Here is a 17259-nt window from a genome sequence, read left to right as displayed (position 1 = left end):
CATTTTGTTTCATTTTTCCATTTAATAATTAATTAATTTCAAATAATAATTTATAAATTAATTGGTATAGCAGATGAATCACTGAAGGGTTGTAATATGGTTAATAATATGCATGTATGAATTTATAAGCTGCAGATAAAAATATAGATATTCATAATATTAAATTACTACCTTTATCTAAACATCATTTTGTTGGAAATAATAGTCAAAAGCTAGGATAGTCAAAAGTGAGCACTTTTTGATAGATCATTAAATTTTTCAATACAGAGGTAACCAATGTGTTGTTACTCAAATATCTATAAATTGAAAAAATATTAAATTAGATTGAATATTGAATGTGGCTGTACAACAGTTGGAATGATATGTACATACATATATAATATACATGTATTTGAAGCAATCTTTTGGAAAAAATTCATATAAAAAAGAGAATAATGATCACAAAAGCAAATTCACACTATATTACTGCCTATTATAACTTTACTGTGTTTTATAATATAAATTATTAAAAAAAAAAATTGCTACAATATCAGCTGAAATCATTTCACTAAGTAATAACTTCATAACCATCAAACAATATTTGTAAATTGTCTATCACTTGGATAAGTTTACTACACATTTACAAAACGATAGCAAAAAAAAAGCACAAAAATTCAATGTTGAGAAATTTTAAATTATTGCAAAAAATGTCTGTGTGGTAAAGAGTACATACTAAAATACATATTTTAATATGGATTAATGACTTGTTAAATGATACCACACCTTGGGAGTAGAGCAGGATATGTAATGTTTAAAATTAATCTAATATAATTTTATTAAAAGGTCTCATTCTCAAAACTCAAATTCTTCTCAAATCTTAGTCATTTATATCGTAAAATTAGTATTTTTTGTCATTAAAATAAGTAATTGTAAAATCCTACTATGGATTCAAATGAAGACACTTCCCATGTAGGCTAGGAATGACCACCGGCTGAACTGAATTATTCAATTTATTACAACTAATATTTGGCAGTGGCGTGCATATCATATAGGCAATTAGGCAGTGCATACCTCATTATGAACCTAAATAAATATAGCACTAGTATTAAAGTTAATTAAGTTAGTTTAATTTGGTTCCATTATTTTATAATCAAACTCTTATTCAACACCCACTCATAATTTTTTTCCTTTTGCTAGATACTAAATACCTACGGTAAGCAGTCTTTTCATATTCCAAAGCTAGTAAGATCCGCAGTGCCTACCTTACTAGAAAACCAATGCACGCCCCTGTATGTTGGGTATATTATTATATCATTTTATCAGACTATCTTTCCATAAGCTATAATGGCATATAAAATTTGTCAGACCTGTGCCAAACATTCAGGTACACAATAAATATTATTTGGAAATATGCACTATTTTGCTGCAGCATGTTTGTACTTACATCTAAATTAGTTTAATTTCGTAGGTAGGTGCTGTAAAAATACTGAGTGTGTTTATCAAGCTTATTCATAAATTTGCTCTTATTTAACCCTTAGAATTAAAAAATTCTAAGCAAGTAACGAAATGCTTCTATTAGTAAACACTAATAGAAGCATTTCGTTACTTGCTCTACCGGCACTTATACAGTAAAAGAGTGACTTGTTTGTTGTTTTTCAAGCTTATATTATTCTACAGAAAAAAAATGATGTATCATTATAATACGAATAGAATGTTGTTCGAAATAATAAAAATTATCTACTGTGATTAAAGTGATTATTTGTGAGTAAATTTAAATAATGATAAAATTTTAGAGAATTAAAAAGAACATTTTAGAGGCATTATTTAACATTTTGAGACTACTTTTAGAGATGTTATTTGTACTGCTGCACCATCAATGCATAAAAAATAAAAGGGAATAACAGTGCATGCATGAACAGATTATTGGAACAATAAACAAAATTTTCTACGGATGTTAGTTAATTTTACTTATTGCTACAATTTTCTCACAATCAACTTACAATTATTTCAGAATTCACCGAACTGAAAATCGAATTACCCGATAGCCGATCATAAAAATACACTGTGTAGCCGTTAACCGATTGCTCAACTTGACATCTGACACTCGACACCATAGACTTTTTTTTTGGTTCTGTTCGTCCATCTGGACAGGCAAGACACCATAGACTATTCTATCCTTCGTACTATGTCTTCTGTGGAAGGTGGTATACCACAAGCTAGCCAATGTCACGTTAAAGTAGACCACCAAGCTTAGAGCATTTGTTTTCTATTACTAATTTGTATGGTATAGTAATAATATTTATGGTTAAGTTTTTTTTTTAATTTTATACATAAAACAAATATAAATTTTTATGATATACCGTAGAATGAAACGTTTTGAAAAATAGTTGTTTTGTTATGTTTGCAATATGCGTAGATGGCGCTACGAAATGTAAACTGCGTTGATGGCGAATTGACGTTTTTGGTTATTTTTGTTCTCACCTCGTGTTTACTTTAGTGTCTAGTTTCGGTCATATTGCGAAAATATTGTTGTGCAACAAATAAAACGTTAGTGATTACCAAGTTGTCATGGGACATTCTTTCCAAACTGAGTGATATCGATCTGTTTCCTGACAAAGTATATGTATACAGTTTTATCACGTGGTGGTGTGATTTATATAATTCTTGTTTACCGTACAATACAACTGGAAAGTTTGCGCATGTGCGTCCCGTCAGTAACCTCAAATCGCAGATTGAACACGGATTCAACGGATTCCGGATATCCGGGTCGTGGTTCAACAGTGTCTGGGTTGTGATGTGCTATCTTGGTGAGAATTGGCGCCCCGCGTGTGGACGTTGGTGATAAAGGTACGCACGCCGAAGATGGCTCAGACTCAGATCTCGCGAAGCTCTGAGAGCGATGCATGGGCGCTCCTATCCCTCAAATCAGCGCCCCCTTCGCCGTCGAAGGTGCAATGGGCGCAGGAACCGGCGCCCATAGCGATTGCTCGTCTAGACGGTCGCGACTTTGAGTATCTAATTCGTCAAAAGAAAGTGATTATTGGTCGGAATTCGAGCCGAGGACAAGTAGACGTGAATATGGGACATTCCAGCTTTATCTCTCGTCGCCATCTCGAACTGTACTACGATCACCCGGAGTTCTACCTGACATGCAATAGCAAGAACGGCGTGCTCGTCGACGGAGTGTTCCAGCGGAAGGGAGCGGCCGCAATGCTGCTGCCAAAAAGGTCAGTACACCGACAGATAACGCGCAAAGGTCGTTATTACGTGATATTTATTAGCTTTGTTTGTAAACATTGTCTATTTTGTTTGTATCTACCCACCCGATTTTAATTTATTTTGTTTACAAAACAATTATGACTGTATTTGCAGTTTTGTTGGGTTTTATTTATTTTTCTTAAGTGAGGTTAAGTTGAATATCTAAAAATCATTTGCTTAGTGGGTGTATATTGAAGTTATCTATTAAAATATTACATAGTGTAAGCTCTAGTTATATTTAATGTAGGTTTGCAATAAAAAATTGTAAGTAAATTTAAAATTTGATTAAATATTTAAAAGTTTTTTTTTTGTAAATGTTATGTAGGTACTATGTTATTATTTATTACTGTATATTTAGATGGGATAATAATATTATGACTTGGATGAGGAAAGGCAAGAGATCTTTGGGGAGTCCTATGCTGGAAAGCAAGACAATCTAGAAGCCAGGGTCTAATACAGTAAATTATTACATAGGTACTATTATTTATATAATCATAAAAACTCTTCTCAAAAGGGTTTCTAATACTGATAAGGAAATATTGGAAGTAATAACTAAACTGTATTTACTTATCTCTATGGTAATTGTGGATTCATTTATCAATGTCTAATACTTATCTGAAACTTACTAAATTTCAGACTTGTTACACTTTGGAACTGAGGTATCAAATTGATTCTAATGGGTTCCAGTTGTTCTCTAATAAGCAGTCTGTTTTCTCAGTCTCATGCTTCACTCCCGTACCGAATAATTGTGTGTGGGGCTATTCTTCCTGTAATATGATGCACAAAGCCCTGCATGGACTGTCATTGACACCTAATAGTTAAGTTTCACCTGGCCTGTTCGCACACTTAATTGGGGCATTGTGTGGGTCAGTTAATCTTCTTACTCCAACCAGCCCAGGCCATCAGGGAGTGATACTGGAAATTGGAGGATTTGTGGCAGTTGTTCTTCTGTCTCCTTGCATCTCCTGCATAAACTGCCTGTGGCACCTATGGTAAACAGATGCTCATTTAAGGGACAGTGGCTGATAATAATATGTATAACTTTGCAGTATTTTGCCCCAGCCTATTTTGGTCAAGTTGTAATCATAACCTCTTTGCTGCCACCGGAGTTGCTTGCATTTTTTGTTTGTATGCATCCATCAGAGTTTCTCCATTTTAAAGTGAGTTACTGTGCTCAGCCATGTATTGATTTGGGTATGAGGTATAAGTACCAATGGTTTCCGGTCCACATACTATAGCCTCAGAGCCCATTTTGGCTAGTTCATCTGCAGCATCATTACTTTATCATTACTTTGATCCGCTGCAGGGCGACTCTCTTCATATTTCCTTTATAAACAGTTAAGACAGAGATAAAGGTTAAAGTGGGCTTGAAGTATGGATGCACTGTCGGAGACAATCTTCATATGAATGTATCTGACATCTCTGGCTGCTACTGTTTTTGCCGCTTTGGTAAACCAATACATTATGTGTGAAGGTGTTGTTTAGGTTGCCTAGACTGATTGATATACTGATATTTTAGTCATGCAGGAAGACACAAGCTCTAGTACCACATGTGTTTGTGATCTGTCTGTGTATATCCTGACTTTATTGATACCAGAGCTATCTTTTACTTCGTTGTTGAATGTCAAATGTTTTATCTTTGATCAAACACATGATGACTTATTCTGATGAGTATTTTGTCCATGGGTGCCTCAAGCAGTGGTATTTCGCTCACAATTCCCTGCAGAACTCGAGTGTCAAGTGTACTCAGTCTGTTTGCTCTTAGTCTTAAGTCTGTCCTTGCCTCTTCTCTTGACTAGATCTAAAGGTCTTAGCTAGTCTTAAACTAAAGTGTGTATGATGGTAAAGTTCTCATACATCTAGTCGCTGCTACAGTTGCTAAGTGTTGTAAGACTTTGGAGTTCCAATTTCATTGATAGAGCTCACCAATTCAATTTATTATCAAAGAAACCACCCAGATTTTTCACTTGTTTTAATAGGCAGAGTTTGGTGTTTAATCAATTTGGTGGCTGGAGCTCTGGTAACTAGCTCTTATTGGTGAAAAAGATAAGTTCTGTCTTTTCAGATTTACTGATGATTTGTTGGTGCCACCTATATTAAACAGTTGCTTGTTAAAAGAATGACCCTTTATCATGAGTTATTTTATGTAATCTGTGATATGTGAGTTTCACCAGCTCATGACAGAATCTGAAGTCTGTGTATGGTAGAGTTTTTTGCCTGTCTGCATCTACTCCCCTATGTCCAATATTTATCATGTAGCTTGTATGTTGCCTTATGACTGATGCAGGCCATCCAGAGGGGAGGGAGATAATTGGTCCAATTGCTGTCCTATACAAACCCTTACAGGGTAGTTATCAGCGGCATCATTAGCCTCTTGAGCCGCTGTGATCTTAATCCATAGAAGAGTTTTGTGATCACATACATCAAGGAATTGTGACAGTTATATATTAGTTTTGAGGTGATGAGTCTTGCTTTGTAGGGATTGTAGTACTGATTTGCTATCTGAAATGAAGAGGATGAAGTATAGTATTTATTTATTTCATAACATTTACAGCACATTTCTTATTAGCTATATAGAACAAAACATTGGCCAGCGCTGATTTTATATTATGAAGGAAGAAGAATAATAAAAAATCATAAATTCATAAATAACCTACTCAAGATTAGAGAAATAAAGCAAAGAGAGAAAGAAAAAATGTATATAATATTATGTTTTCTGTGTGTATTATTATTTTCTTGACATTATATGTTCACAATATATATATGATTGCTTTTTGCTGAAAAACATTATGTGTTTGGGTGAGTGTGTAGTTATTATGAGTGTTTTTTAATGATTTAGGTGGTTCAACTGATGTCATTATTGTCTAATAATATATATTTAACATTCAGTTTTGGTAAGGTAGAAAATCTAAGCCTGGGAAAGACGTTTTATTAGTTGTAGTATTCAAAAAATAAGTAGAGGTTGAGAATGCGGCTTGTTAGAAGATTCTGATAATATCTGGAGTGACAGTACACAAAAAATGGTGGTATAGTGGGTATGCCGTCTTGGCACTCTTAGTTTGAGCAAAGTATGTAATAGTTCAGGAATATCTATGGTGCCATGACAAATGACGTATAGTAAGGACTTTTTGAGAAAGTTCCTCACTGAATGAAGAATTGTTTATGTTTGCTGTTGGGTCCCAAATATGTGAACACCTGTGTTCATGTCCCATGAAGTATGTGTGTCCTATGCTTTATAGAATGGAATACAAATATTTTTAGTTACAATAAAAGTGACAATAACATATTATTAACTAACATATTGCAACAAAGCTTGGTAAACATCAATTCGTAAAGGGGCTTTGACATGGGGGAAGAACTGATTAGAAACTCACAGCCAATCTTTTAAATCATATCAGCAAGATTGGTTAGACTACTAAAATATATACAATTTTGAAAGAACCATGTATTTCTTGAATTTTTGACCAGTGAGTCTTAGTCCTATGCCTGATATTTTATTGTCAAATTGAATACCAAGAAGGAGCCTGTACCTACATATTATTATGTATAATATGTTTGATGCTGTATAGTGTATACAAGGGCCAGGTCATTACCTATTATTGAAACTTAATATTATAGAAAAGAGGGCCAGAGGGTTTTTTGCACCCGTTCTTCTCTGAGGCATAGACATTTTAATGGATATTTAAAATTCTATTTTGAAATAAAAATATATCTATGAATTTGAAAAAAAAAAAGAGCATGGGTGACTGTTATCATTACCATCAGGTGACCCTTAAAATTAAATTGTGTAATGTTTATCCACATCCAGTGCACATATTATTATTTGAAGCATATTAATACATATATTAGTTAGCAATTGTTGTAATGACCTGTTGCTACTTCCTGTTGTATTGGTAAATATAAAGCCAATTTAACTATCAATTTCAAGGGCAATTTACAATTTGTTGTTAATTAATACCTTATTTACAAATATTGTGCATATTGAAATACATAACAATAATCACTGAGTACATAATTGTAATAAGCAGAAAACACTTAATTTATTATCTTTTTGTATTGCAAGGAAGGTAATTATCACGAGTATGTCACCTCATAAGCTATGTTTTGCCGGGTCTTCATGTTTTAATGAACGATTAGTGATAGCTTCTGAAAGAAAGAACAAAAGCAAAAGATATTTTCAATAGCAGAGGGTCAACATGTGAGATTGGAGTACCTATGCTCTACACTTGAACTTGTATCGGTTAGGGAATAGAACCAGTTGTAGGCTACATATTATGATTTCACACGGTGGCTGTGTGAAGTAAAGAGATTTTGTGAAAACAGGCATTTGTAAAACGTCAGGCATCAACACGATGCGGGTGAAATTTCTAATGTTAGGTGGTGAACTTGCTCATCTCGTCTGACCAATCCCTGTGATATACGCGATACAGAATACAGAGATAAACTAAAAATACCGTAGAATCAAGCTGACTGTATGGTCGTCAATGTTTCGAGTCTTCTCTTCTTTGTACGAAGTCGAATGGAAGAAGTTGCCATAGGGAGTCCCCGCCTATGGAGCGAAAAGGTCTCCATGTGAGGCCATATAATTGCAGGTGGTGGCTTGAAGTATCTCGGACTGACTGACTTACTGAGTACACCAACCTTTTTAGGAAAATTTGGCCATTTCTTTTTTCTTAGTCTGCTTTACACTTATACCTACCTAAATCTATACATATAAATAAAATTGAAATAACTGTTTTTTACTGCATTCATATGGATATATATACGGCACGGTACATACACCAAAATAACATTTTTTCAAATTTTTGTCTGTCTGTCTGTTTGTTCCGGCTAATCTCTGAAATGGCTGGACCAATTTTGACGGGACTTTCATTGTTAGGTCGATGATGTAAGAAAGAGTAACTTAGGCTACATTTATTTTAGATAAATAAAGTAATGTTGCAATGTCCAAGAAATGGTTTAACTCTAAAAATAATTTATATGGCAAAACAACGTTTGACGGGTCAGCTAGTAATAAATGTACGTATAAGAGTCAATTGGATTTATGTCATAAGTCATATGTAGAACATAATATCCAAACAGAATTGTCGGTGACAAGGCGTCGCCCAGCTTCGGAGTCACTTGTTATCAGACGAGGCCGGAGTTTATACTCACCTTTTGTCGAGTCTTTCAATTGTAAACGGTTGAGCGTGATATAGGTGCGCTCTGCGGTCTGAAAATATTGTGTCGAACAAACATAAACTTGTTTTGCCTTCTAGGTACTTGGTTAAATCGAGTTTCAAAGTCTTTTGTTGGGCAATGTATATGCTTTTACAACAAGATCCTAGAATATGTTCAAAACAAATGTATTACGAAATTCAAAAGAATGTTAAAAAGGCAGGGCCGGATTTAAACTTAATGCCGCCCCTGGGCACCGGAAAAAAATCCGCCCCAATACTGGAATTTTACTTAAAGTAAAAATATAAAATACTAATTAAATTTCTTTAATTCCACAAAACAAAAAAAAAAACGATTATTATTTTAAATCTCCAAGGAAATAAATTGATTAAATCTTTTTTATTATTAATTTTGACTAAACGTGCCAAAATTATAATTTACAAATAATGGATAAATTGAATTTCTTAAATTATCAATAAAACCAAAAATTATTAATTAATTATATTGAGCAATCTCCATAAGACTAAAAATTTTTTTTCAAAAATTTGCCGCCCTGGGCACTCGCCCCAACTGTCCCTAGTGTAAATACACCGCTGGTCGTACACGTTACTATAACGTTACAATGACTTTCTTAATGATACCAATTAATACTGGGGTTGTTGCGCCCGTTCTTCTCAGGTCTGAGGAACACTATTTCGAATGGGTCGTAGTTTTTGACGTGCAATAAATCTTTTTTTTGAATAAAAATATGTGACTGCATTTTTTTTTCTTTTAGCTCATCTCGCCAGCCGTCATGTCTGTATGTGTCTATAAAAAATAATATAAATATACGCAATGTACATATTTATCTTCTTATTATAATTGATTAAAACTTAACGTGAGTTTTATGATAGTTAGCTGTTTATGTTGGCTGAGTCATCGTCGTACTGCGTCATTTTTAGTAGAAGCCGCTCATTCGCCCAATAACCTGACGGTATCAACCGAAAACAGATTCTAAATATTGGTGAAGCTATATTATTTTAGCGAGTCATAATATATATAATAATAATAGACATCTATATATATAAAAATGAATTAATTGCTTTTCGTTAGTCTCGCTAAAACTCGAGAACCGCTGGATCGATTTGGCTAATTTTGGCCTTGAATTATTTGTGGAAGTCTAGAGAAGGTTTAAAAGGTGTATAAATATGAAAATGTTCGGAATTAAATAAAAACAACAATTTTGTTTTTCCTTTGATGTGTCCCCCGTCGTTCAGAAATCAATTCGAAAGAATAGTTTAAAATGAATAACTAATAACGAACTTTCTCCGGAGGTAAACAAAAAACTTAATTTTAGCTACCTATAGTTGGTAGATTTTATGTACGATTTAATATTGGTCGTCGTCTATGTTTTATACCCCAAAAAAATTTTTTTTTCTTATTACTTTATATGGCAATACAACGTTTGCTGGGTCAGCTAGTATTATAATATTTATTTTCCGTGACAGTAACATACTGCAACAACACTTGGCAAACATCATGAAGCTACATTTATCTATCTAATAAACAGAGCCGGTTTTTCGTTTGGCTATACAGCAAAAACTACTAAACCGATCGGAATAATACTTATACCATAAGATGCAGCGTATTTCGGAGATGGTTAGAAGTTATTTACAAATATATTCGCAATATAAATAATTTCGTGAATGATATTTAATTGATACCTGCAATGAGCGGCTGCGGGTTACATAATATATTTATACTAGCTGACCTGGCAAACGTTGTTTTGCCATATATATTATAAATGTAAACCTTCCTTGAGCTTCAACGAATCTATTACAAAAGATTTCATTGAGATCGGTCGAATAGTTTAGAAGTTATTAGGGAACATACAAACATACATTCTCTTTTGTATATATAGATTATATTATGGCAAAACAACGTTTGCCGGGTCAGAGAGTCAATTCATTGCTTTGATATAATTTTAGGTGGCTTGTGCAAAGCAAGATAATAACTTAATAAACTGGATACTACTTCACCAATTTTAATAATTATTTCACCAGGTAATTAAATAATATTACTGAGTAACACGTGCTGTTTAATAAAAAAATAATAATCTTTACGTTATTTGCTATAATGTAAAGATATTGGTTTGCAATACATTGCTACAGGTACCTACTTCTTAAATTCAGCGAATGCTTACTATGAAAAATGTAGTGTAATGCTTACTATAAAGAAATACTCCTGATTTTATCATCGCTGCATGCTCTTACTGTAAATAAAAAAAGAACTACGTCTTTTTACATAATATGTATGTATGTATGTATGTACATGTAGTTTCCAAATATTGCAAAGCCTTTGAGTTATTTCCACACAGCTTTATGTTAGGTTAGCGCTTAATGTATTATATAGTGTAAATAATAATAATATTGATTATTGACACACTTTTTACGCAAATTGTTTTGATCCAAGTTAAGCATATATAGCCTGTGTTATGGGTTACAAGACAATGATATATTTAATACAATATACTTACTTAAACATACATATGTTCATATAAACATACATAAATACATTTAAACATCCACGACTCGGAAACAAACATCCATATTCATCATATAAATGCTTGCACCTACCGGGATTCGAACCCGGGACCTCTAGCTTTGTAGGTAGGATCGCTAACCACTCTGCTAATAAATGGGGATTAAATTTATGAATAGTAAGAAATGAAGAAAAAAAAAGAGATGCAGCTCTTTGCACTAAATTATCTTTCCCGTTAGCTTCCTTGTAATGCAGAAGAATTCGAGAACAGTTAGTCGTTATCAATCATGAAAGAATTGTGACCTCCAGTATTAGCCTATTTATAGAAAATAGCATAAACAACTGAAGCCGCGCAAAATATTTACACAACAATATAACATTCAGATAAATTGTACACTCAACACAAACGACGCCGTAGTGGCGCATAATAGACTGTTACTGTTTTGCTGCAAAAGGAACCTTATTGCGTTTGTAATAGGGCGTATTGTAGACGCTGCGTGGTGAGTGTACAGCCTTGCGATTTAATTGTGATAGACTAGAGCAGTAGTTGAATGAACTAGCACGATAACGTTATCGGATATTAATTAAAGGTAATACTTTGATTACTGATGCGTTGTTACTCTCAGATATATAGCTATCATCCTTAACAAGGTATTCTGGAAAGGAATAACTTATGAGGTATCACTGTTAGACAAATAAAATTTGAAAAACAAAATTTTATGAACGATGCGGGACTCGAACCCACGACCTCCGGCGTTCCGTGCCGGTGCTCTAACATTAGTCATAAAATCTTGTAAATCATGACGACACGTCACTCGAACGGTTAGCTCAGTTTGTTAGAGCACCGGCACGGAACGCAGGAGGTCGTGGGTTCGAGTCCCGCATCGTTCATAAAAATTTTATTTGTGTAGTGAGGGTTTTCACTTTAAAAACAAAACAAATTCTCTTACTTACTTCCAATAATTTAGAGTAGGTATTTAATTATATTTTGTTTGGTAATAATTATGTTTTTATGCACATATATTCAGACTTAATGTGGAAGTCCACGCTGACAAGGTCGCGGGCACAAGCTAGTAAACTATAAAGGGATGCTATGGACAGAATCGTGAGGATTTACAATTTCAAGTCAGAAAATGAGTATAAGTTTTTATTCTTTCGGTGATTGAAGAAAAAGAATTCCGGCGGCGTTTGAGAGGAAACGACCTTTCCTGTCAGTCACAATAATTAAAGTGTTCAATATTAAATAGTGTATTTAGCTGTGCTTGAAAAGAAGAAGCCCGCTGTGTTTCTTGCGCCAGTTCTTCTCAGGTCTGAGGCATTAATTTCCGAATGGGTTTCATATCCTATTTTGAATAAAAAATATTTTATTTTGATAACGTTGCTGCTATGCGGAAATATCATTTGATTAGTACTATCGGATAGAACTCATGTTAATTGTATTTTTGAGGGATGTGAAAGTAATCTTACAAAGGTCACGATGAATGACCTTAACATACTCAGCTGTTTTATGAGCAACTTTTTTTTAGATTAAAAACACAGTTCAACATCAAATTCAATTTTTTTTTTCAAAATACGATTTAAAATCTCTTATTGAACGTCAAAATCTACCACCCGTTCAAAAGAGACTGCCTCAGACCTGATAAGAATGGGCGCAAGAAACTCAGCGGGCTTTTTTTTTATATATATAAAATATGGATTACAATGTGATATCGTACAATAAACATTTATAATTAAAGAACCTGAGGTGGTTCGCTTCATTCCCAGTCCGTGGCGTCATTAAGAAAATCGTTTATGCTATAGTAACATTTCCCACACAAACGTTTTTTTACAATTCCTTTAAATTTCGTAACACATTTGTTTTCTACATTTTCTGGGATTATATTGTAGAAGCATATACATCGCCCAACAAAAGACTTACTAAGTCGACCCAACCGAGTAGTAGGCCTAACAAGTTTATGTTTGTTCCTCGTTTTAACATTAGGAATGTCACAGTTTCTAGAAAATCACATCATTCGAGAAAAATCCTTACGGGTGTATAAGTATAGAGAAGCACGTGATTCGTTGAGTCATTGAGTAACTGAACAATAAAGTGAACGTATTCCACTGAATACACAGTTTTTATTTATATATCACTATATACAAGCAATACAACAGCTAGTTGCTGAGATCAGTATTAATAATAATAATATTGACACACTTTGACACAAATTATCTTGCCCCAAACTAGGCATAGCCTGTACTATGGGTACAATACAACGCTATATTTAATAAAATATACTTAAACATACCTACATAAATACGTTTTGTTGGAGGCTTCTTTGCACAGGATGCCGGCTAGATTATGGGTACCGCAACGGCGGCTATTTCTGCCGTGAAGGAGTAATGTGTAAGCATTACTGTGTTTCGGTCTGAAGGGCTCGTGAAATTACTGGGCAAGTGAGACTTAACATCTTATGTCTCAAGGTGACGAGCGCAGATGTAGTGCCGCTCAGAATTTTTGGGGTTTTTCAAGAATACTGAGTGGTACTGCATGTAACTGGCAGGGCATATCAATTACCATCAGCTGAACGTCCTGCTCGTCTCGTCCCTTATTTTCATTAAAAAAATACATATTTTTATAAACATCCATGACTCGGAAATAAACATTTATATTCATCATAATATAAATGATTGCACAGCATCGAATAAATAATGTGTTTCAGATTGATAGTGGTGTTTTCCGAACCCTGAAACTTAACATATAATAATACTATTTTGAAACAAGTAGAAATTAGTTCAACTGTTCGCTTGGGTGATATAGTAAGCTTGTGACAACAGACGATTTGTACTAGTGTGTGTATAATGAGTAATAAATAATGTTAGAGTAGGTGATGAGGGTGACGCCTGGCGGGGCTCTGGGGAAATTAAACTTTAACTATATTGTGTTAAGACTACTATTGATGTGTGTGTCGCGTCTATGCACCGACGTCTACATACAATGTGTTTACTTATGAAAGTTTAATATCTTGTCTATAGATATATAAATAAAAAGGCAATAGATATGTATATACGTACGTAAAAAAACAGTTTACCAATAAAATGTGATGTATTAATAGGTAGTTAGGTATACTGAAATACATCATATTCTCTCGTCCGCCGTTTCAATTATTACAACATTACTACTTACTCGCTGGTGGTCTCTAACGGCCATTCCCAATATTCAGTGTCTCTCTTACTTGAGATAAAAATCGTAACTATAATTTTCTGTCCCAATAAACTTATCGACGGTAACTCACCTTATCCGTACACGCTGTCCGTCAATGGGACAACGTATAGCTTAACAGCGATAGAAGTTCATATGGAAATTGCAATTCACGAGTCCCAATATAAGGCGATAAGAATGACTTGTATATTGGGACAGCTTCACATTATTGACAGCTAATTACTGACAGTAGTAGGTAGTAATTTATCTCTATCTGTAGATAGAGTATTTTGGGAACGGCCGTCAGTCACCTGTGAGGCGACATGTTTAACGCGACTAATTCAATTTCCCGTAACCTTATAATTAGATTTATGTGCTTGTGGATCTTGTGACCAGGTATCCAACAGAACTGTTAGGTTGATGATATCCATTTGGGGTACAATTTTATCCCAGTGGTACAGAGGGTTTTTATCAGATCGCGCCACGCTAAGCATGTATTATACCAAGTGCCTCAGCATCACACCAGCACGCATCGCATCCGCTTTATATCTCGTCAGTACGCCACCACGTGAATGCAGCCGTGAACCGGGTCACTATTGATTCCCCTCCTCCCTTCAGATAGCATCACATACCTCTTTACTACTTGTAAGTATGTACAGACATTACTAAACTGTGTATTTGTATGAATTAACCATCAAATTGTGCAGCTCCTGCCCGCGGCTTCGTCTGAATTAGGCTTTGTCCACATTTGAACAATGACGGTCAGTCAGATATAGTTCTATAGCTTAGAGATTTCTTCTGCTGTCTCCACCCGACCTTTAACTTACGACGCCGTATTGTGTTGTAAGCGTGTGTCTCTTAATCACAGAGAACTTCAGATAGGCTGATTGGTAGTTGATAGTATTTTATATTATATTATATATATAAACACATATTATTGATCACGATTAACTTGGAAAAAACCGCCGATGAGAATTTTCTGAGGACCGCACTCGGGATACGGCTAGCGAAGGAACGAGGTCAATTAGCACTTCACAACACTTCCTGTGAATTGTAATACATGTAGTAGGATACCATCATTTAACGTCCCTACGCATTTTTTTAAGAAAAAAGAGACGATCAGGATGTTCAGCTGATGGTAATTGATACACCCTGATCATTACAATGCAGTTCCGCTCAGGATTATTGAAAAACCCAAAAATTCTGAGCGACACTACACCTGCGCTAGTCACCTTGAGACATAAGTTGTCAAGTCTTATTTGCCCAGCATTTCACTAGCTACGGCGACCTTCAGACCGAAACACAGTATTGCTTACACATTCCTGCTTCACGGTAGAAATAGGCGTTGTGGTGCCCATTATCTAGCTGGCATCCGGTGCAAAGGAGCCTCCCGCCGCATTTTTACTCAGGACCTCTACGGTTTTATTGTTTAATATAACGCCAAGAATTCCTGAGAACTAGAGCCGTAAAATAGTTGCTTGCTTTGGAGGCTGATCCTAGATTATCTACATAATGGATAGATAGATACATATTCTTTCTTCTTATTGTATAAATTGCTTTACTTGCAATTTGACCATTTTGTTTACACTTGATTATTATTCATTAATAATATAACATATTTAATGTTATTAATTATTAATTTATGAATAATATAACATTAAATATGCTATATTATTAATGAATTATTAACAGTAATTAAAGCTTTTGTAACTTGTAATCAGCGAGGCGCAACGTTAATCCCACGTTTCATCACGACATTTGTGTTTTGTAAATAAATAATTAATTTTAATCATGTGGGTAAGCATATCTCTGTAAATTGAGCTGGTATTCAAATCCACGAAGATAAAAGACGGTTATATTGTATTGGTGTAAGTTAATAATGTATTATAATTCGCCCGACACAACACTGCTCGTCGCGCGCCTTGTTTACATAGGCCGGTCGCATCGTTCTGACTTCTGTGTACCAAAGTTACGTAATGCGGATTGCAAACACGATGACATACAGGTCGCTAGTGGCGACGTGCCCGCGGCCGCCACGCCTGCGATGCCGGTTGTTTCATTGTCGCTCACGTGTGGAATAAATCCAAACATACAAATACAGTGCATTATCATCAAATACCAAGTCTGCAGGGAAACTCTATCAGACATAAGCCGCAGCGAAAATCTTTAATCAAAACAGACTGCAAGCACCATCGTAACCTCTCTCAATCAGTGACACCTTATCTTGATGATTACGAAAGCATATTAGAAACATTCCCAGAAGAATACGTTCAGACGGTTTGATTAAAATAGATTGAAACTAGGTAGCTAAAAAGTGAATATCTCAAAAAAGTGAATTATGAAAAATATTTGTGATGTTTAACAATACGAAATACGAGAAATTTAATACATTTTTATTTCCAGAAATTTCTTTTTATCTAAAGCGTAACAAATAACCAAACTTAAAAAAGAACATGTTACAATAAAATGTAAACAAAAATTGATTTGAAGCTGACAAGTTTTCTTCGTGTTTGTAGAAACATTAGGTTTGAATCAACTAGGTTCAAAAGGATTTCTTAATAGATTTTTATCACTTCGATTTCATTGAGCAACATTTTTATTCAAAATAGGATTTTAGAATCATTCAACTTCAAAGTCTAATCTGACAGTTCTAATCGCATACAATTCAGCAGTTGCAGCTACTGAAATTGAACCATGTGAACCAGTAGCTACGAGTATTGTTTAAAATTTAAATATTTTTAGGTGCTTATAACAAATTATAGATTTTTACAATAAAATCGAAAAAGTATTTCAAAGGCTAATCTATTTAATTTAATTTACGTCGGTCATTTACAAGTTAGTCACAATTATTATTAGATGTGAGTAAAAGACTTTTAAGATTTTATAAAACTAACATTTTTAGCTTGAATGAAAATTATGCCTACTTGTAGTAAACATTCGTAGGCATAATCAGCCTAGCGAAACTCTCTAAGATTCACTCGATTGTATGAAACGTGCAGTGATTGATAGATTGACGGCTATAATCTTGTAAAAAACGGAGATAGCCGAAATCCAATACGTTTTAGGAAACTTTTCGCTTTCAAAATTATGTGGAATTTGATTCTACTGTTTTCCTGAACCGAATACGACTAGGGATGTTCATTCATAGAGCATACTCCCACTTT

The 17259-nt window shown here is 34.3% G+C and overlaps 1 protein-coding gene across 1 annotated transcript in view; it reads left to right on the top strand.

Annotated features, from left to right (window-relative positions):
• Positions 1 to 2414: 2414 nt before the first annotated feature.
• Positions 2415 to 17259, top strand: part of LOC126969628 (forkhead box protein K1) — a 60073-nt gene continuing 45228 nt past the window's right edge. Inside the window, exon 1 of the mRNA XM_050815182.1 lies at positions 2415 to 3206. Within this exon, the coding sequence (XP_050671139.1) occupies positions 2842 to 3206 (365 nt within the window). The 5' untranslated portion in view covers positions 2415 to 2841. The remainder of the gene's footprint in view (positions 3207 to 17259) is intronic.

This window comes from Leptidea sinapis, chromosome 18 (assembly GCF_905404315.1).
Source record: "Leptidea sinapis chromosome 18, ilLepSina1.1, whole genome shotgun sequence".
In the NCBI taxonomy this organism is placed as follows: Eukaryota; Metazoa; Arthropoda; class Insecta; order Lepidoptera; family Pieridae; genus Leptidea; species Leptidea sinapis.
This window is presented reverse-complemented; position numbering and strand designations above follow the sequence as displayed.